The sequence below is a fragment of the Zootoca vivipara genome, chromosome 3 (genome assembly GCF_965207765.1).
Source record: "Zootoca vivipara chromosome 3, rZooViv2.hap1.1, whole genome shotgun sequence".
NCBI lineage: Eukaryota > Metazoa > Chordata > Lepidosauria > Squamata > Lacertidae > Zootoca > Zootoca vivipara.
The window spans coordinates 104,088,348-104,109,615 of NC_142586.1; the positions used below are offsets into that span (position 1 = coordinate 104,088,348).

The 21,268-nt window shown below is 42.8% G+C and overlaps 1 protein-coding gene across 1 annotated transcript; it reads left to right on the top strand.

Moving 5' to 3' along the window:
• The first annotated feature begins 9,066 nt into the window (after positions 1–9,066).
• On the top strand, positions 9,067–20,969 carry THUMPD2 (THUMP domain 2 tRNA and snRNA guanosine methyltransferase). The gene is made up of 10 exons (XM_035110486.3): positions 9,067–9,226; positions 10,778–10,910; positions 13,463–13,860; positions 14,810–14,887; positions 16,219–16,271; positions 17,510–17,597; positions 18,610–18,681; positions 18,997–19,111; positions 19,315–19,432; positions 19,773–20,969. Exons 1-10 carry the CDS (start codon positions 9,086–9,088, stop codon positions 20,119–20,121), a joined length of 1,545 nt encoding a protein of 514 aa, XP_034966377.3. The 5' UTR covers positions 9,067–9,085; the 3' UTR covers positions 20,122–20,969.
• Positions 20,970–21,268: the final 299 nt, after the last annotated feature.

Consider the following 21,268-nt stretch of genomic DNA (forward strand, 5'->3'; position numbering starts at 1 on the left):
ACCCAAATTATTAGACAAATATAAAGGGATGCAATGCACCATTTAGTTTTTTCTCAGTCTTTCGAACCTTATTTCCCTGTCTATGAACCTTACAAAATATGTATATCGTGTGGGGGGAAACCATCTAACCATTGCTCAGTATAGCAAACACTAGGGGCAAATCTACACTCATTGTTTATAACATTAAGGAAGAAGTAAGGAGTGATTTTCATAACGTAATGAACACATTACGTTTTGCTTGTAACGTTAATAATAATAATAATAATAATAATAATAATAATAATAATAATAAATTTTATTTGTATCCCACCCTCCCCGGCCAAAGCCAGGCTCAGAGCAGCTAACAATAATGAATAAGACAATATGCAAATAAAATGACATTCAACATTCATTAAAATAATACAGAATAGGCTACAGTAATATTAAATATCAGCATTTCAAAATTAAACAGAAATCCACTCTTAACAGTTACAATAAGTAATTTCTAAACTCCAATCAATAATACACAGCAAACCACAGTGCACAACATAATACAATACAAAATGAGAAGCAGAGACTGGAGGGTGGAGCAAGGCAGGTGGAAAGAGGCCTTGCCTGATGGAGTCTCTCCCCTATAATGTGTTATTACAATGCAACACCATAGGGTGGTGCAGAGCAACCAAGACTTGGGAATAGGAAAGCTGCTTTTTTACCGACAAAACAAGGTAGGAACATTTTTAATTTACCAATATGCCCAGGTATGTTTTAGAATGATATTAGATATATCTATTAGATATATCTAATATCATTCTGTTAACGTTTAGAAGGTCAGTGTAGACTCAGCCTAGGAATCCAAATGGCCAGGTTCAAACCAGTCAGGCTAGGCATCAGCTTGGGGCAGGCATAGGCAACCTTGGCTCTCCAGATGTTTTGGAACTACAACTCCCATGATCCCTGACCACTGGCCCTGTTAGCTAGGGATCATGGGAGTTGTAGTTCCAAAACATCTGGAGAGCCAAGGTTGCCTATGCCTGGCTTGGGGCATTCGCTTGGGCCCACAGATGGTACCAAGGCCCACACAAATGTATCAGGCACCCACCTGCCAATCATCTGATGGCAAGAATTGTTATACAGTACTGTGTTTTAGGACTCACAGTATAACATATGCGTGGGTTGCAGTAGAATGGTATCACGTAATTTGCAGGTGGTCAATCCTACCCACCACTCAAAGTTCAAAGGAGCTCAAACTCATCTCCATCTGAGACCCTGGAGAACTGCTGCTGCCAGTCAGTGTAGATAATACTGGACTAGACAGACCAGTGTTCTGACCTGATATAAAGGCTGCTTCCTGCTCTGTCCTAAGAATCACTCGGCTCCCTTCCTTCACATTCCTCTGGTCCTGCAATGCAGCACGAGAGAGCCTAACAGAACGTGTTTCTATTATCCTTGGCAAATTCATCTCATCATACCTAGGAATTCGTTTTCTTGCCCTTTCACCAAAAAGGGGGGGGGGTGAATTGCAATGAAATATGAAGGTCCCCGGTGCTTATGAAGCTGCATGAATTGCCTGAAGAAGAGACTGCCACTTAAAACTCTGAGATGCATCGGGGGACTTTGAAAGCTATATACTGCTCCTTTAATTAATCTAGTCGAGATAATATTGGGAGAGCCCCAGCTCCCAATTCTTTTGCACATCTCACAAGGGCTTAGGGAGGAATCTCTCACCTTGCCTGGGAAGAATGAAAAAGCCTGCACCATCTCTCCTGTTATTCCTTGGCTTCTCAGAAATTAAAATGAGTGAAATTTTAACCCCCTTCTCCTACTTCCTCTTCATACAACAGAAAGATTGAGGGGGGAAGTATAATCTCTCCACTTTCAGACAAGACGGGTTTTTCCTATTTTATGTACAGAACATTAAAGAGCCAACGGTTAAAAGAAATTTTCAAGTCAGACAAAAAAAATGGATTTGACACAAAGATCATATTTAGTAAAAGAACTTTTATTCAATAATAAAAAATATATATTATCAAAAACATATACATTACTATTGGATTGGAACCTTAAGGACGAGGAGGTGAAGGAAGTGATGGTGAAACGGGCACACGATTTTGGTTATCCATTTGAGATGGAAAAATGGGGGAAACTATGGAAAACAGATTAAAAGTTCACCATGTGCTATCTGATAAAAGAAAACTTTATTAAAATGATCCATAGATGGTGCCTGACCCCAAACAAATCAGCCAAAATAAATAAAAAATAACAGTAATAAGTGTTGGAGATGTAAACAAAATGAAGGAACCCTATTCCACATGTGGTGGACGTGCCCCCCCCCCAAAAAAAATTGGGACATGGTTTATGAAGAACCAAAGAAAATGCTAAAGCATACATTTTTAAAGAAACCTAAAGCTTTCCTATTAGGCATTTTAATGATAAGCATCCCAAATGAATATAAAAGAGTGTTTCTTTATTTGACAACAGTGGCTAGAATATTAATAGCAAAATACTGGAAAAGCGAGCTAATACCAACAAAAGATGAGTGTGAGTACCTCGAACTAGCCAAAATGACAGAACTAATAAGAAACCACTCAGGTGACAAGGTAAAAAAGGAATGGGTTTGTTTCAAAAACTATCTGACTAAATATTGTTCCAAAAATAATAATTGGTTGTGCTTAGATTAATTTCACAGATATAATGGGAAAAAATTGATTTGAATAAAGGAATACAGCTTATTGGTAACTAATGAGAAGTGTTGAAGCTACAAAGAGATAGAGGGAAGTCAATTAACATATCAGGGATTCAAAGAAGTTTGGTGGAACAGGAAGAAAGTAATTGTAAGGAAAGAAAGAAAAGAAGAAATAATTTCTTTCTGGGAGCCTTTTGTATAGAATATTCAAATTATGGTTTGTATCCTTTGAACAATTGTGTGTATCTTTTTAATTTTTTTCCTTTTTTATTTTATTCTTTTTCTCTCCTTTTTTCCTTTTCTTTGGGTGTATTTAGGTGTCTTCCTCAGCATCTGAGGGCAGCAGGGTAGCTTTGGGGGCACAGAGAAGGCCACATAGCGCACTTTGCTCTGTCTTATTGCTTTTCGCTGTCCTTTAGTATCTGCCACCTGAAGCAACCGCCTCACTCTGCCTAAGGGTAGGGCTGGCTCTGCTTCCTTTGCAGCAGGCTCCCTGGAAACATCAGAAATAGCCCCTTTCTTGCCACTTCCAAGCTTCTTGAGAACTCAGCACAAAATGAAGGCAGCTTAGTGGGCATCAGCTGTTCTAGCTGGGTCCTAGCTCCGTGGAAGTACATGTATATTTTACCTACAAGAGTTCCCAGTCTCTGCCACTCTAGAGTCCATGAGCGCACCATGTTGTTGTTTAGTCGTTTAGTCGTGTCCGACTCTTCGTGACCCCATGGACCATAGCACGCCAGGCACTCCTGTCTTCCACTGCCTCCCGCAGTTTTGTCAAACTCACGTTCGTAGCTTCGAGAACACTGTCCAACCATCTCGTCCTCTGTCGTCCCCTTCTCCTAGTGCCCTCCATCTTTCCCAACATCAAGGTCTTTTCCAAAGATTCTTCTCTTCTCATGAGGTGGCCAAAGTATTGGAGCCTCAGCTTCACGATCTGTCCTTCCAGTGAGCACTCAGGGCTGATTTCCTTAAGAATGGATAGGTTTGATCTTCTTGCAGTCCATGGGACTCTCAAGAGTCTCCTCCAGCACCATAATTCAAAAGCATCAATTCTTCGGCGATCAGCCTTCTTTATGGTCCAGCTCTCACTTCCATACATCACTACCGGGAAAACCATAGCTTTAACTATACGGACCTTTGTAGGCAAGGTGATGTCTCTGCTTTTTAAGATGCTGTCTAGGTTTGTCATTGCTCTTCTCCCAAGAAGCAGGCGTCTTTTAATTTCGTGACTGCTGTCACCATCTGCAGTGATCAAGGAGCCCAAGAAAGTAAAATCTCTCACTGCCTCCATTTCTTCCCCTTCTATTTGCCAGGAGGTGATGGGACCAGTGGCCATGATCTTGGTTTTTTTGATGTTGAGCTTCAGACCATATTTTGCGCTCTCACCTCTTTCACCCTCATTAAAAGGTTCTTTAATTCCTCCTCACTTTCTGCCATCAAGGTTGTGTCATCTGCATATCTGAGGTTGTTGATATTTCTTCCGGCAATCTTAATTCCGGCTTGGGATTCATCTAGTCCAGCCTTTCGCATGATGAATTCTGCATATAAGTTAAATAAGCAGGGAGACAATATACAACCTTGTCGTACTCCTTTCCCAATTTTGAACCAATCAGTTGTTCCATATCCAGTTCTAACTGTAGCTTCTTGTCCCACATAGAGATTTCTCAGGAGACAGGTGAGGTGATCAGGCACTCCCATTTCTTTAAGAACTTGCCATAGTTTGCTGTGGTCGACACAGTCAAAGGCTTTTGCATAGTCAATGAAGCAGAAGTAGACGTTTTTCTGGAACTCTCTAGCTTTCTCCATAATCCAGCGCATGTTTGCTATTTGGTCTCTGGTTCCTCTGCCCCTTCGAAATCCAGCTTGCACTTCTGGGAGTTCTCGGTCCACATACTGCCTAAGCCTGCCTTGTAGAATTTTAAGCATAACCTTGCTAGCGTGTGAAATGAGCGCAATTGTGCGGTAGTTGGAGCATTCTTTGGCACTGCCCTTCTTTGGAATTGGGATGTAGACTGATCTTCTCCAATCCTCTGGCCATTGCTGAGTTTTCCAAACTTGCTGGCATATTGGGTGTAGCACCTTAACAGCATCATCTTTTAAAATTTTAAATAGTTCAGCTGGAATATCATCACTTCCACTGGCCTTTTTATCAGCAATGCTTTCTAAGGCCCATAGACAGTAGAGCGCACCATAGACAGTACCAAATTAGGTTAAGTGTATGTCTTTGCATAAGACAACTTCCTGTGTCCCTAAATTTACTCAGCATGCCTGGTCTCTGCCAGGCACACCAGGCTATGCAGAGTCATTTAAAGCTACTGCTGTGAGAACTTCTTAAAGAGTCACATAAAGATCATGGGTTAAATCGATAAATAAAAACTCCCTTGTAGCTCAGAGTGCAGGCAACTCCTGAGTCTCATCAAGGGCAGGCAACCTTTTTTTAAAAAAATGTTTACTAACTGCTACCTGTCATGAGCTTTTGTTGTAAGGCAGATTACAGATTTAGAACAGGGATGGTCAGAAAGTAGTTTGAGATCTATTCAAACATCTCTGGCTGATTTACAGTAAATAAGGATTTCTGACTTTTTGTTGCTTAACAAAATCTACCCCTCCCCAAATTAGGCTGCTGAAACAAAGAAAGTGTATAGGGAAACTGGGACTGAATTTTTGTGTGGGAAAGGACCATGAGCTCAGTTCTAGTACTGAAGACACTTACCTGACTGAAGAGGTGTCCTGTTCTTTCATTTTATCTTGCACTTGGCTGCTATTAGAACCTTGGGGTTCTAGGCAAAATAAAAGCAGATCCCACAACCTTGAAGGCTACCCACCTCTGATCTAGAGTTTTTAAAATGTTCTAATTTCTAGTTTCAGCAAGGAAGCAAGATCGCTTAAAATCCCTTGATAGAATTCGTAATTTTTAGTTGCAGGCAATCCATACTGGTTCATATAACACAAGAGGCATTGCACTTTCGTTGCCATCTTTCTGAAAGGAAATGAATTACCAGTTAAAACAAAATCGAAAGGGCGGAGAGAATGAAAGTGCATTCTGGTAGTCAACCCAATCTAGGTCAGGAATCAGGACCTGAAGTGTTAAACAGAATATAAAGCTCATTCATCTGCTGATTTTATACAGATTTCATCCAGCTCTGTGAAAATCAGAAGATTGCTGTGGTACCAAATTATTCAAACAGATCAGAAATCCTGATAGGGAATTATTGAGCATTTTTGCTCAGGTTCTGTCAACCAGCAGAGATAAATCCACCATTCAAATGCCAACACTGCCCTCTAGCGATTAGATGACATTAATATACATTGCTTATTCGTTTTCAATGCCGACTCCTCGGTCCAGTGGTCCTGTGTTCCTATGTACTCAAAGTCCTCCAGCCTGGAATGCCTTCCTCATTCTTTCAAGTAAAGGGTATGCAAGAACATAAGAAGAGCCTGCTGGATCAGGCCAATGGTCCATCTAGCCCAGCATCCTGTTCTAGCAGCAGCCAACTAGATTCCTGTTGGAAACACACAAGCAGGAACTGAGAACGAGATCACTCTCCCCTCCTGCAGTTTCCAGAGCATTGCTATCATGGCTAGTAGCTACAGATAGCCTTATCTTCCATTAATTTATCTCAGGCATTGGCAAACTCAGCCCGCCAGATGTTTTGGGACTACAACTCCCATCATCCCTTGCCACTGGTCCTGTTAGCTAGGGATGATGGGAGTTGTAGTCCCAAAACATCTGGCGGGCCGAGTTTGCCTATGCCTGATTTATCTCATCGTCTTTTAAAACCATCCCATTTGGTGACCTATCATTGCCTTTGTGGTGGTGAGTTCCACAGTTAAACTATGCATTGAGTGAAGAAGCACTTTCTTTTATCCGTCCTGAATCTTCCAACATTCTGCCTCAAAGGGAGAACTATACATTTCCACACTCCTGTGCTTGAATGGCTTTGATTTAATGGGGGTTCCCATGCACACGCGTACTAGAACATTCACAGATATTTTAATAGCAGTTGCAAAATGGTATAGCAGCTTTTGATTTGTGACACTTAGATGGGCAAGGTACTGATTGGCCTGGAGTGGTTTGTAGGTTAATAGACACCCCCTCCCCACAAATAAATTCATCACCTGTTACAAATATCCATCTTGCCAGAGTTCAAATTTGGTCTGTCTGTTAACTCTCTATTCCAGACATCCCCAAACTGCGGCCCTCCAGATGTTTTGGCCTACAACTCCCATGATCCCTAGCTAACAGGACCAGTGGTTGGGGAAGATGGGAAATGTAGTCCAAAACATCTGGAGGGCCGAAGTTTGGGGATGCCTGCTCTATTCTCAACTGCCAAGAATTTTGAGCTTATGCTGTCTGTGACATCATTCATGACAGCAGAATGTTGCTTGCCTTCAGCTCAGGTTGTCTCCATGCCAACAGCAAGGGGTCAGGAGTAAAAACTACAGAGTTATCAAAGTAGGAATTTCCAGCAAAATTTATTTTTGCTCTCCTGCCCTATGCCTAATTAATAGCTGTGTGTAGCTGGAAGCCTGCTTGCAGAAGTTAGTTCTAATAGATCTCAATGAACGATTCCAATGAATGATCCAATGTTATTCAATAAATTCGCCTCCAACCCCCCCCCCCAAGCCCCTTTCATCAGTTTATAGCATTTTTATAATTCAAACCCCTTTTGAAATGTTCAGTATCTCTGGATTATTCTTCAAGTTTATTTGGCCTTTCCTATGTAGAGGTTGCTGGTTCATCAATTAATGTTACTAGACAAGGGGCAGTGTCAAATAAACTCTACTCATTCCCAAGCACTTCCCCTATGATAAAAGTCAATACAGCCCCAATATTTATTTATTACCTGCCATGTTGATCCACCTTGCCAGAGTTCAGACATGGGCTGACTGTTAACTGCTTCTAACTCTGCCAAGACTTTTGAGCATAACTCGTTTATGACATCATGCGTGACATCAGAATGTCCCTGTTTGAATTCTGCCCAGGCTGTCACCATGCCAACAGGGGTGGCCAGTAAACTTCTGCTACTAGAGAATCAATCAGCCTGATTATCCAATACCTGTGGGTTATTCTTTATGCTTCATTGACCCTTCCTTTTTATTATTCAGGAATTACTAGTCCTCCAAATAATTTTAATCAGTATGAATATTCAGATCTAATATTTTCAGAGTTCCCTGGGAAGAGGGATTGGCTGTTAAACCCCTCTAAGAATTGTAGCTCTGTGAGGGGGAACCAGGTCTCCTAACAACTCTTGGCTCCCTTAATAAACTACATCTCCCAAGATCCTTTGGGGGAAGGCATGAGTTTTAAGTGCACTGCAGCACAAAACCTTTCTGAACCAGTACAGTACTAGGCTAGCCACCCCACCCCACCCCCAGAAGCTGGCAGTGTCTTTCAGTTCTGCATTAAACTCTATTGAACTCAGCGGGACTTCTGTGTAGGCATGCATAGGATGGCAGCATGGCACAGTGGTTAGAGTGGACTATGGCCAGGGTTCAAATACTAACTGGGCTACAAAGCTCACTGGGTGACCTTGGCGGCCAGCTGCTGCCTCTCAGCCTAACCTACCTCACAGGGTTGGTGGGGGAGGATTAAACGGGGAAGGGGTTAAGAAAGCCATGTTTTCCGCCTTGAGTTGCTTGGAGAAAAACGGTGGGATGTAAATGCAGCAAACAGATAAATAAAAGCTGCACTTCCTAAAGCTCTTTAAAAAAAACCCCACAAAATTAGCCCCAAAGAAGCGAATAGTAGTGGGTATAGATCAAGGGAAGTCATAGTCCCACTCTATTCTGCCTTGGTCAGACCACACCTGGAATACTGTGTCCTGTTCTGGGCGCCCAAATTTAATAAGGCTGTTGAAAAGCTGGAGCACTGAGATGATCAAGGGTCTGGAAACCCAGCCTTATGAAGGAGCTATCAAAAGAGGAGACTGAGAGGAGATACCACAGCCACCTTCAAATATCTGAAGAGCTGTCCCATCCCATGGAAGAGGGAACAAGCTTCTTTTCTCCTGCTCTGGAGGGTAGAACTCGAACTCATGGCTTCAGGTTACAAGAAAGGGGGTTCCGACTCAACATCAGGAACGACTTTTCTGACGGTAAGAGCTGTTCGACTGCGGAGCAGACTCCCCTTTTAAGCAGACCTTGGCTGGCCATCTGTCCACGGGTGCTTTCAGCCGAGATTCCTGCATCGCAGGGGGCTGGACTAGATGACCATCAGGGATCCCTTTTTGGTTCAAAGTTAAGGGCGGCCAAGTGGCCAACTGGCTCCTTCCACCCCAGAGGGGGAAACAAGGCGGGGACTTATCCCCCCCCCCTCCTCGACAAAGGAGAGCCCCGGCGGCCTTCCTCGCCTCTGGCCTGTAGGAGGCAAACGGATCCCGGCGCCTCGGCGGAAGAAGGCGGGCTCTCGGCGGGGCCGCGATGGCTGACGAGGGAGGGCAGCCTCCGCCGAAAGGGCCCTCCTGCCGCGCCGGCCTCCCCGCGCGATATTTCTGCACGGCGGGGCGCGGGATGGAGCCTTTCCTGCTGAGGGAGGTGCGGACTCGGCTGGACGCCGCGCAGGTGAGGCCCTCCGGCCGGGCTGCAAGGAAAGTCCGGCGAATCCCTTGGGACTGAGAGCCTCGCTCGGCCTCCTTGCCGGCGGACAGGAGGATGGGTGGCTAAACACGCTCTCCCTTTGTCACTTCGGAAAGGCGGTGCAGACGAGCGAGCTGTCCCGGGGTTAGGTTGCTTCGTCTGCACGGCCAGTGCCGAATTTACGTATAAGCTGAACAAGCTATAGCTTATGGCCCCACTCTCTTGGCCCCCCTCCCCCAAAATGTAAAGGTAAAAAAAACTGGATGTACATTTCCAAAATATAAGATAAAAAAACAAATAATAAAGCCTACATCATTTTAAGTTAGAGCTTAATGATTATTTCACTATTAGTATACTTTTTCTTAATTGCATTTCACATTTAATATACTTATCTTAATTGTGTTTCAGTTCAACAATTACTTTGATAAAATACATATTTTGTTATGTGCAAATGGCTTTGAATACCTATTAGGTCCATAAATTACCATATAGCATATATTCAACACAAAAAAACACAAAACAATTTGTTGTTGACAAATGACAGCTGGACATATAAAGGGCCCCATTACCCTCAGTAGGGACGCTGGTGGCGCTGTGGGTTAAACCACAGAGCCTAGGGCTTGCCGATCAGAAGGTTGGCAGTTCGAATCCCTGCGATGGGGTGAGCTCCCGTTGCTCCCAGCTCCTGTCAACCTACGGTAGCAGTTTGAAAGCACACCAAAAAGTGAAAGTAGATAAATAGGTACCTCTACAGCGGGAAGGTAAATGACGTTTCTGTGTGCTGCTCTGGTTCGCCAGAAGTGGCTTTGTCATGCTGGCCACATGACCTGGAAGCTGTACGCTAGCTCCCTCGACCAATAACGCGAGATGAGCGCCGCAACCCCAGAGTCGGTCATGACTGGACCTAATGGTAGTTTAGGGCCACATCAAATCTGGCCCTGTGCACGGCCTCTGCCTGTTTGCTGGGAAGGAGAGTTCCCCACACCCTCCGTGGTCAGTGGGGGCTTTGCCCACAAAACAGGGTTGAGGACGTTTAAACATCCTTCCTACATGCATTGAAAGCATGGCTATTTCTCTGCACACCCCAAACCACAGAATAATCCTGGGAACTGTAGTTTAAGGGTGCTGGGGATTCTAGCTCTGCGAGGGGCAACTGTGGTTCCTGCTGTGATTCTTTGGGGACAGTTGCATGCATTCTGGGTGTGTGTTAAGTGTTGTTGTTGTTGTTTTGTTGTTGTTGTTAATTTATATACCGCCCTGTACCTGGGGATCTCAAGGCGGCTTACAGAATAAAATCAAGATATAAAACCACAAAATACATAATGAAAATAAAAGCAACAACCCAATAGCCCCTGCCCCCACAAAAAAAACACATTTTAATAGGGCATAGGATATCAATCAGATCAACCAAAGGCCTGGTTAAAAAGGAATGTTTTTGCCTGGCGTCTAAAGGTGTATAATGATAATGATATAATGATACAGGTATAATAAAGTGTATACCTGTAACTATATCATCGGTGTACATTCTCTGTCAAGGTGGAATATGTATCGGGAAAAGTCTTCTTCACCACCAGTGCAGAGCTGAGTATGCTGAAGGAGCTGAAGTCTGCGGAGCGGTTGTTTTTGCTGCTGAATAAATATCCTCCACTTTCCATCTCTAGAAATAAAGGTACCGGTATTTATTTATTTTTACTGTAGTCTTGTGGGATGCCTCGTGCAGGCCTATCTAATGTAACCTTCCACAGTGAGAAAGACTACCCTTTAGCCTGCTGCCTCTTTGTTAAAAGGAGTCAGTGCTGAGTAGCTTTGGGGTTCAATGTGGTAAGCGGTCATTCAAATTCCTGCTCAGCTATTTATTTTTTATAGCTTGCATCTTGCCCTTTATCTGTAGACCTCGGGGCAGGTTATAACCGAGAAAGTAAACACAACAAGCAATATTAAAAGCTGCTAAATCTGTCTGTTCAGTGAATTTTGTGGACCAGGACTGTTTTTCATCTAAGACCTGTCCCCAAAAAATGCACGTTTACAGTTATTCTGCTCTTCCATGATGCTGCAGCAGCTCTGCTTTTCCCTCTTCTTTAAACACACTTTTTACCACTGAATTGGACCAAATGGCAAACCTGATTGCCGTTTGGTCCAATTCAGTGGTTAACCATGTGTCTGCCTGGGGGAAAGCTGTGGGACAAACCCAGAGTGTACATTTGTTGGGCAGATACAGCTTGCCTTTCAGGTGCTAGCCCAGCTTCAGCTGCTATTCATCCCAAGGGAACAGCATGTTACAAGGCAAGTTACAGGTTTCTTTTGGCACTCATGGCATCATCACAGCCACCAGCACCACAAACCCATATTTTGGCTCCTGGGGGTTCTCCTAAGCAGTTCATTGAGGTCAGACAGGTCCTCAGCTAGCTGCTGGATCTTGGGTGAGTATTCTTTGGGGGCATCATCAGAGACTTGCCCAGTGTGCTTCACTGGGAGTTCAGGCTCTTGGCTGCTGCTGTTGCAACACGGTAGGCAGATATGGTACTGAGCCAGCCCACAGGCAACATGGCCATCACAGCAGCTCCAGGAGGTTGTAGGAAGGAGCCACCAGGGGCCTCCTCTGTCTTCAGCATGCAAGTTCCAGAGGGCCCCAAAGGAACTAACTCTCTAGCCAAGACATCTCTCTGGCTATGATCCTCATTTGGTGTACTTGGACAGGTGGACACTATCTCAAGACCTCACTTACCTAAGTGGGTCGTTGTGAAGCTTAAGACGCTGCTCGGCGCTCATTGGAATAAGGACGAGATGTGTATTCAATAAATAGGGAAATTGAAAGGGGCCTATCATAGCAAGTCCCTGCTGCCCTCTCCCTTTCAACCCCATTTTGAATAAAAATTGTGTTGAATGTGTAGGGCAGAGCTTCCCGAACTTTTCATGATGGTGGCACACTTTTTAGACATTTATCATTTCGCGACACAGTAATTCAGTTTTACTAGCAAACGGGAAGTTAAACTAAGCCCTTCTTTCCAGCCCCGGGAGCAGTGCAGGGAGAGTTCGCATGACACACCTGCACACTGCAGCTGACACTAATGTGCTGTGACACATGGTTTGGGAAACTCTGGTCTAGGGTAGTGTAGGCTTCCTTTCTTTTTACCTTGCTTGTTTAGCCCCTATTGCTCATGAACATTTAGGCAACCACACGGGAGCATTAGATCTACACAGGCGTATATGTGGAATTCTAGAGTCTGAGCTGTGTGTTCATCAAGGTGTATGAACTAGTATACCATTATCATCATCATCATCATCACCACCACCACCACACCTTGACCCATCTCCAGGATGCCCATGCAGCTGGTGTTTGAGGAATAGACCCCCCTTTTTGAAAACAGAAAACAGTGATTTGATAGCTTTCAATGCTATTTGCTTAATTAAGAAAGCCCTTATTATTTAAGTCAAAAGCAGGAATGAAAACATTCATTTTGTTTTCTGAATAGCTAAAACATAACCATAGGCTTCATACAAGTTTAACACCTACTTAAAAATTAAAGCACAATCCTAGCTATGTTTACCCCCATAGTAAGTCACACAGAATTTCATTGGGACTTATTCTCGTGTATTTGGGTGTAGAATTGCAATCTAAGCTTGCTTGAATGTTTCTCTTGAACACAATCTCTCCAGCTGATTAAGGCAGCTTAGTGGCTTTCTGGTTCTTAGGTTAGGTCCCAGCCATGATAGCAAGTATGCCAGGCCCTTCTCTGCTGCTCCAGAGAAGCGGACACGGAGCAATGGAATCAAACTACAAGAAAGAAGATTCCACCTAAACATTAGAAAGAACTTCCTGACAGTAAGAGCTGTTCGGCAGTGGAATTTGCTACCAAGGAGTGTGGTGGAGTCTCCTTCTTTGGAGGTCTTTAAGCAGAGGCTTGACAGGCATATGTCAAGAATGCTTTGATGGTGTTTCCTGCTCGGCAGGGGGTTGGACTGGATGGCCCTTGTGGTCTCTTCCAACTCTACGATTCTATGATTCTAGGAAGGAGGAAAGTGGCTTGCTAGGCAAAGTCTGGGGGATTAGATAAGATGGGGAGGGAGCATGGGTCTTGGGAGAGAAAAGTATTGCATTCCCTCACCCCCTAAGAAAACAGTCCTTGAAATATATTCTAATACTTCAAAATAAACAGTTTATTGTTATGTGGTAATTATGTGTTAAAGGTTACATGAGTTTAGATTCTTCATTTCTTTTAGGCAGAGTAATTCATGACATTCAAACACTTGTAAACGAGACTCCCAGGCATTGGCTAGATATGGTTACTCTTTGGAGAAGTCTTCATTGCCAGGAGGTGAAAGAAGAAAACAGGTGTGAGGAATGTCCAGACTCCCAGAAACGAAAACTGGAAGAGGAGGGCAGCATCCAAAATAAAAAACAGAAGAGAGAACTAATATTGGAGACCGTTTCTGATGAAACTCAAATAGAAAACCAACAGAGTTGTAACACCTCTGAGGTTCGCTTGTCTTCGCGCAGATCATTTCTGGAAAAGACTCCTGAACTTATTCAAGAGAAATCTGGTGTGAGCAGCAGTTGCTTCAGCTTCAGAGTGTCCTGCCGCTGTAGTGGAGCCCTTGCAAAAATATTTACTGCTCAGGTATGTGGGCATTTGTTTGGCCACTGTGAGAACAGGATGTGGAACTAGATGAGCCACTGGTCGGATCCAGCAGAGCTGTTCTTATCTACAAACAAGATGCATGCAGCTGCATTTAACACAATCCCAACATACAGCATCAAGCTGCTAATGAAATAGTTAAATGTTCTTGATTGTGTGCTGGCAGCCCAGATTATTTATGCAGGCGGCTGAGAAAGGGAGTTTATTTCTTCGTTATGCATAATCAGTAGTCATTAAGTTTTCTGAATGGCAGGCGCATAAGGAAAAAATAGCACTGCTTGAGTGGGCTGTATAGGAATCATTAGCATTCTGCATCCTAGATAATATTTTTAAAAGCAAGCTGAGCTTTACAGGCTGTCTTCTGTACCATCTTTTGGAATTCCTATTAATTGGCAAAGGGGTGTGTGTGTGTGGAGTACTGAATTATGCTTTATTATCCATACTCAAGATAAATTCCAAGACTGCTATTCTGAAGGTTTGGTTTTCAAGCAAAAATAACGTCTTGTCCTGTAACGCTCTTAGTAGATGTTGATGAGAGTGTGGAAGAAGCAATTAATTCCGTTCTTTGAACTCTTTTTCAAAAATGTCTTCAGTTTGGAAGAATATTCCATGAAATAATTGCTTCCTCCAAGTAATTATGGATTGTGTCATTTCAAGATTTCAGTCCTTAATGTGGACTACACCACATAGAACTTATCGGGAGTTGCTTCAAAGAAAGCATGCACAGGTTGAGATTGCAAGATCTTTTGGCCCCAGCCACCATGGTCAAGGGTGATGGGAACTGTTTCTAACATAACAAGATATGGAAGGCACCAGGGTAGCTTCCACTGGTCTAGGCCTAGCCCATCTTCTTCTTGGCCGTTTCAAGTTTCAGGAACAATTTGTCATGCCACATGCTCAGGTATCTCTCACTGCTGATTTGTCTTTTCAGGAGATGGGGAGGATAATTGGAACAGCTCTTATGAAGAGTTTTGGATGGAAAGCAGATTTGAGAAATCCTGACATAGAGGTAACAAAATTAATACATTGAAATGTCAGGAGAAGGGTGATCTCGGTGGATTCTTGCTCCTCAGATAAAGGATAAAGGCCTTGATCTGACTGAGTTGAACTTCTTTCTACATTGAAGTTCCTCTCAAAATCCCTTTGATTCCTTTGGAATGCTGGGGTGTTACTGGACTATCGTTGCCATCATCCCTAATAAAAGTTTCTGGTCAGCAACATACAGAATTAGTCTTATTCTGTAATTCACCTAACAATAAGCAAAGACGAAAGAGCAAAGATAATGAGTTTTTAAATAACTTCGAAGCAGGATAAAGAGCATGTTAGCTGGATATCTGAAAGGGGAGTTACATGCATAAAGTTCTGCAAAGGAGTAGTGAAATCTCATAGGCAATAAGTTAGCACAATGGAGTGGTGATTTAATCAGAATTTTAGTACTAAGGAGCCAAGAAGGAGAATTGAAAGAAAGCAAAGAAATTAGATATGGAAGAGGGCAAATCTGTGAAGATGCTTTAATCTCAGAAGTTTAAACGAAATGCAACAATAAAGGAAGCCTGTGAAGAGAATCAAGATTAAAGCAAAAAGAAAGAAAAATTAAATGAACCAAAAAAAAAATTAAAAAGAGAGAGAAGAGGCTTAAACCAGAAGAAACAGGATAAGCAGGCATTTCAATTATCAACATAGGATAGAATGAAAAACTGAATATGAACTATAGTAGAATCAATAGATAAGGAAAGACAAATTTTAAACTATAAAACTGATACCTTGATAGTTCATGCTTGTGGCAGTGCTTTTTTTCTTTTCTTTTTTACATTTTTCATATATATATATTTTCCGTATAGAATTTACAGCCCAGCCCTACAGACTTCCTGTCAAAACCCTGTGCTAAACTTACATGGATGGTGTAGTGCTGTCTTTGAAACAGCTAATGCCACTCTCGGCCAAGCAGAAACAAATGAGGAGTTCAGCACTGAATTGGGTTCTTCTCCACAATTCTTCCTCTTTTCTTCAATCCTCAGCACCAGTACAAAGCACCAGTACAAATATATGCACTGGCAGAGATGTACCATGGTACAACCTCAGATCTGCACAGCTGCAACATCTGTGCAAATCTGAGGGTTCCAGGGATTGCCTTTGCCCACAAGGTGGGTGTACAAATTTGATACAGATAGTCCCCAGTATAATAACTTTTGCATGAGAATCAGATTGCTTGCTAGTTTAAATAAAATAAAAAATACCATTGAAAATATCATTGAGATAGCACATTTTATATATCAGTTCAAATCAGCTAAAGCTGAAAATGCAAGTAACTCTTCATTGTAAGATTCCATTGCCTTTCAGATCTTTGTGCATCTAAATGACATTTACTCTGTGATTGGGATCCCTGTTTTCAGGTAAATACTGCATTAAAAACTACAGTTCGTAGTCCAAAAGGACACTTTTAATTGAAGTAAATTTCTGAGGGGTTACTATGTTTCCCTGTTGTATATCATTAACAAAGAGTCCCATGGCACCTTAAAAACTTGACATTTTAATTGTGGCATGAGGCTTTATGAATTAAAAAGATAAAGGTACCCCTGACCGTTAGGTCCTGTCGCGGATGACTCAGGTTGCGGCATTCATCTCGCTCTATAGGCCGAGGGAGCCGGCATTTGTCCGCAGACAGCTTCCGGGTCATGTGGCCAGCATGACTAAGCCACTTCTGGTGAACCAGAGCAGCGCATGGAAAAGCTGTTTACCTTCTTGCCTATTTATCTATTTGCAGTTTGATGTGCTTTTAGACCACAGTGCCACCCGCGTCCCTGCATAATTTATGAATTACTGCCCCCTTAAATCAGATCTGTGGACTGTTATTCTCAGTTGGCTGATGGATTAAAATAATATACACATTGGTGCAGAGTGTGGAAATTCTAAGCAGTAGGACCAAACTGCCATGAAAAGCCAGAAGTAACAGTGAGTTTGCTACATTTCTCTGCAGAGTCCAGATTACAGATATATACAAGATAAGAACAGGCTGGTACAGCAGCAGTCATTGAGATGGAACTGTTGTGCTTGCTGACAATAAGAAGGGAGACAATTTCTTTAGTGGAAAAGATCTTTCCAATTTCAATTCAAAAGACTTCAGAGGAGGCTTCTGAATTAAAGTATGGTGACTTGTGAGGTCAGCTCCAGAATGTTCTGGGATGTTTAAATGTGACCAGTGACTGCTGTCTTTTGCATTTCATCATGGACTTTTGGTCCCACTGTTTGCATAGCTATTTTCCTTCCTCTGTACCCATGTGTGTATATCTGTTTATCTAGGTAATTTTCCACTGGTTCTTCTGGGCTATCTCCCCATCTGTTCTAGTCCTAAGTACTTAACAACAATATATTTCATTGTCATTTGTCTCTGTATCTTAAACAAGATTTGTCACCAGCTTATTAACAGATTTGAAGATTCAGGGATAAAAACTTCTTATCTATTTGGAATAACAATAGTGCATAGTTTTAGAGTTCCTTTATTAGAATTCTGTGTGTGTGTGTGTGTGTGTGTGTGTGTGTGTGTGTGTGTGTGTGAGAGAGAGAGTGTGTGTGAGAGAGAGAGAGAGAGAGAGAGAGAGGGAGAGATTTTAATATGGTGTTTTGTTTGCAGACTTCCCTTGGCAAGCAGATCATATATCAAAACAGCTGGGTTGCGATCTACCGTTGCTTGGGCTATGGCATCCCTTGCTGAAATCAAGGTAATCAGCAAAGTAGAGTTTTAGTTGCTCTGGGGTTACTAAGCAATTCTCAGTAACCAGAATCTTGCCACTGGAAGTATTTTAAATGTGAGAGGTTGTGTAGTATCGTGGAGTGGCTAAGGTGGTAGTCAGAGTCCTGTTTACTTGGGAGTAAGCACCAATTAACTCAAGCAGACTTTATTTCTGACTGAACACGCAAATAATGGTGCTTTGTTTGGAGCTGTTTCTGCTTGGCTCCAGCCCCCAGGTGCATCATGGGAATCATAATGAATACCCTAAACCAGCAGCGGGGAACCCATGAGCCTCCAGATGTTTCTGGGCTCCCAACACCACCTTCCCTCTCCATTGGCCATGCTGGCTGGGCTGATGCAAGGGAATCCCTCAACTGCTGGAGGGCCACCAGTTCGCCAGCCCTGCCCTAAGCCGTTGTTGTAAGGATTGCTGAAAAGGAACTATTAATGAACGTATGGAAAATAATTCATCAGTGCCCCACAGGCAATGAGATATAAGTATTATTGGGTCAGATACTTTTAGACATGTTTGTAGACTGGGCTCCATGAGTTTACAACATGCCTTTCAACTGCAATAGCTCCATTTTTACTAATTTCACACAGTGCCCCAACTATGCAGAATGCTTTGCCATTCCCTTGCTATTGATCCTAGCAATATATGAGAATTGTAGAGCAATTTTACAGACAGGGGCATGGGGTTCAGATATAGTCAGTTGCCCAAGGTTACCCACTGATCCTGCAACTAAGGCAGGACTTCAATCCATGCTTCCTACATCTTTGTTTACACAACAGCATCGTCTGTATTCCATGTCTGTTCTTGTGGTTTATTCTAAATGACCACAGCATTGACCAGAGGAGCCTAACCATGTAAAGCTCAGTCTTTGATTCTTGCTTCCTTTAATTTGGTAGATAGGATCTCTGTACCAGAAGACCAGATTTCCTAATGTCTTGACCGATGGAGTAATGTTGTGTTTGCTTTTCTTTCTTTCTTTTCTCCACAGGCTGGTGCATTTGTACTGGATCCTACATGTGGGCTAGGAACAATACTCCTAGAAGCAGCAACCGAATGGCCTGTAAGCTCCGTCATAACAGCAAGTGTGATGTCTGGCCACAGATGGCATTGCACTCTCTTGTGGCCAAATCTGTAAATAATGAACCTCTAATATGCAGCAGCGGGGCTGACAATTAGGGTCCAAAATTTATCTCTAGAAAATAGGTTGACTTTTAGCTTAGGCGTTCATGCTAATACAAACTACTGATTCCTTCTAGCTTGTGATTCTGCAGTTGGTGGTGTTAGTATGCCTAATTCTCACTGATTGTTTTGAGAATTTATGGGGTTTTTTTTTTAAAAAAACCAACCTAATGTAAATGTTTGTTTTTCTCTTCAGAATGTGCATTATTTAGGGACTGACATAAGTGATTCACAATTAGAAGGAGCCTACACTAATATTAAAGCTGCAGGCCTAGTGGATAAAATCGGGTTACTGAAAGCTTCTGTGACAGGTAAGAGCTGGCAAGGGTATCTGCAGTACTATACAAATAAGATTTATTACTTTATATTTCCTTTATTGTAATTGAAACGTTGATGATTTGTGACTGCATCAAATACTTTGTGATACCTTGTAGTCAGCTGTTAGTTAATATTATATACAAAGGAGAATAATGGCTAAGCATTTCACATGCTTAAATTTCTAAATATCTCATAGCGTTGCCATTTCAGTCGGAAAGCATTGATGTTGTTCTTGCGGACATCCCCTTTGGAAAGAAGTTCAAAATAACAAAAGACATGACCTTACTGCCGGACGTTTTTCAAGAATTCGAAAGGTATGTGCATTCTGGTATCTGAGGCACAAGAACTGCTACTGCAGATTGGGATCTGGCTAATGGTAGTGCAGGCTAAACAAAGGAAAGTCACATTTCAACGTGGCCATGTTACCTACTAGATGAAGTTGAGAATTTAAAGCAGGGAGATAAAAAATCATGTTGCCAGTAGTCCTCAGTTAGTTTTAAAAGGCCATGAGTGATTTTATAATAAACATCTCGTAAGATTTGTCATGACTGCAGTATTGTTAGCCTCTGTACCCTGAAAAGTCTTCTGCTGAATTAATAAATATTGTAGCTGCACAAGGATATTAATAACCATCCTCTGGTTCTTCCCTTTCAGGGTGCTTTGTAGTGGAGGGATTGTTGTGCTGCTGCTTAGTCAAGAGCTGTACAAGCGCCTCTCTGGTGACATTGCCAGCAGTCTAGGTACTGAGAACTGCATCCCTGCCGAGTCTATGAGTCCTTGCAAACAAAGTGCCATGATGTCAGTCAACAACACCAAAGGAAACAGCATTGGCCCCACGGCTGTTCCCCTATCAACTCAAGTGGCAGAGAGAGAAGACACCAGTGATAAAAGGATGACTTTTGGCTCACTGGTGCTGGTGGAATCCTTGGAAGTTAGCCTTGGCAAAACAGATGCATTCATATGCAAGTATAAGAAGGTAACAGGAGGTTTTGCAAGAAGTTAGCAGCATTCAGCAAATGTGCATGAAGCAGTTTGGAGCTTCTGCCTCGAACCATATGGATCTGGATCAGCTGAGCTTTGGTGAGCCCAGAGCTCAGCCATCAGAATTGCCTTAGCTTCCATACCTCCAGTGGGCCCCAAAGGTATGTAGCAAGGGTCTCTAAATGTGAAGGCCTTTGGCCAAACTAGGCCTTTAAGGGATGCTTAATTCCGTTTCCAATCCAGATGGAAAAGAGGTCTGGAGAAGGTGTGGTTAGTGTAAACAGGGCTTGCTGGCAGGCAGCTTTATTAGGGATGTGGTGCAGGTTCACCCCTAACCTTCTCAAAGCAGCCTTCTAAGCAAGCAAGTTGCCGAGCTGATATAGCATGCCAGATAAAGGAATTGGTGGCAGTCCTTGTTGCTTACATGGGATCGTTTTGGCAGAATAGGGTGGGGATCAAGGCAGGCTGTGGCATTGTGGGCAGAAAGGGGCACGGCACCCTATTTTGTGTGCTGTAGTGCTGATGCGGTAAATCACAGGGGTGCAAAAATGTCTGCCTTTTTGAGAGCAGACGTGTTGCTTATATACCTGGCTGCTAGAGTTGTCAACTCTTCTACCCACTCAATAAGGGCATCTCCTGGGTCTTTAACAAAATCCGGAAATATGTTTGCCTTGAGGCAAACATACTTGGTACGCTCTGACCATTAAAACATTGCTGATGAGGAATTGGCGAAACAGGGCCTTGTCCTGGGATTTTTTAAACTGGGATTTGTTTTTATTTGCCTCACTATCATACTGGAATTGATTCCTATTTGAATTCATCTTATCATTTTACATAAATAAAACCTTTTGAAGACTTACTTGAAATTCATCTTCCTCCTGGCCCGAGTTCTTGCAATTTACTGTTTAACAAAATCCGGACACGGCTGTAGTCTGGCCGCTTTTGACCACGGCACAGGAACTTCCATGCTTGACAGTACATTATACATATCGCAAGCCAAGTGAGGGAGGAATTTAAGGTGACTGTTCCATCAGTGCAAAAATTTCAGAGTGCTAGATGGAACAATTCCCTCTTCTCTCTCTCTCTCTCTCTCTCTCTCTCTCTCTCTCTCTCTCTCTCTCTCTCTCTCTCTCTCTGCCCCCCCCCACTCTGCTCCTGATCACCCCTTG

What these genes read in the sequence shown, in the direction of transcription:
- THUMPD2 (XM_035110486.3), top strand. Translation starts at nt 9,086, where the DNA reads ATGGCTGACGAGGGAGGGCAGCCTCCGCCGAAAGGGCCCTCCTGCCGC. An exon ending in CATCCCTTGCTGAAATCAAG is followed by an intron (nt 17,598 to 18,609) that starts GTAATCAGCAAA and finishes TTTTCTCCACAG; the next exon opens with GCTGGTGCATTTGTACTGGA. An exon ending in AAGCAGCAACCGAATGGCCT is followed by an intron (nt 18,682 to 18,996) that starts GTAAGCTCCGTC and finishes TTTTCTCTTCAG; the next exon opens with AATGTGCATTATTTAGGGAC.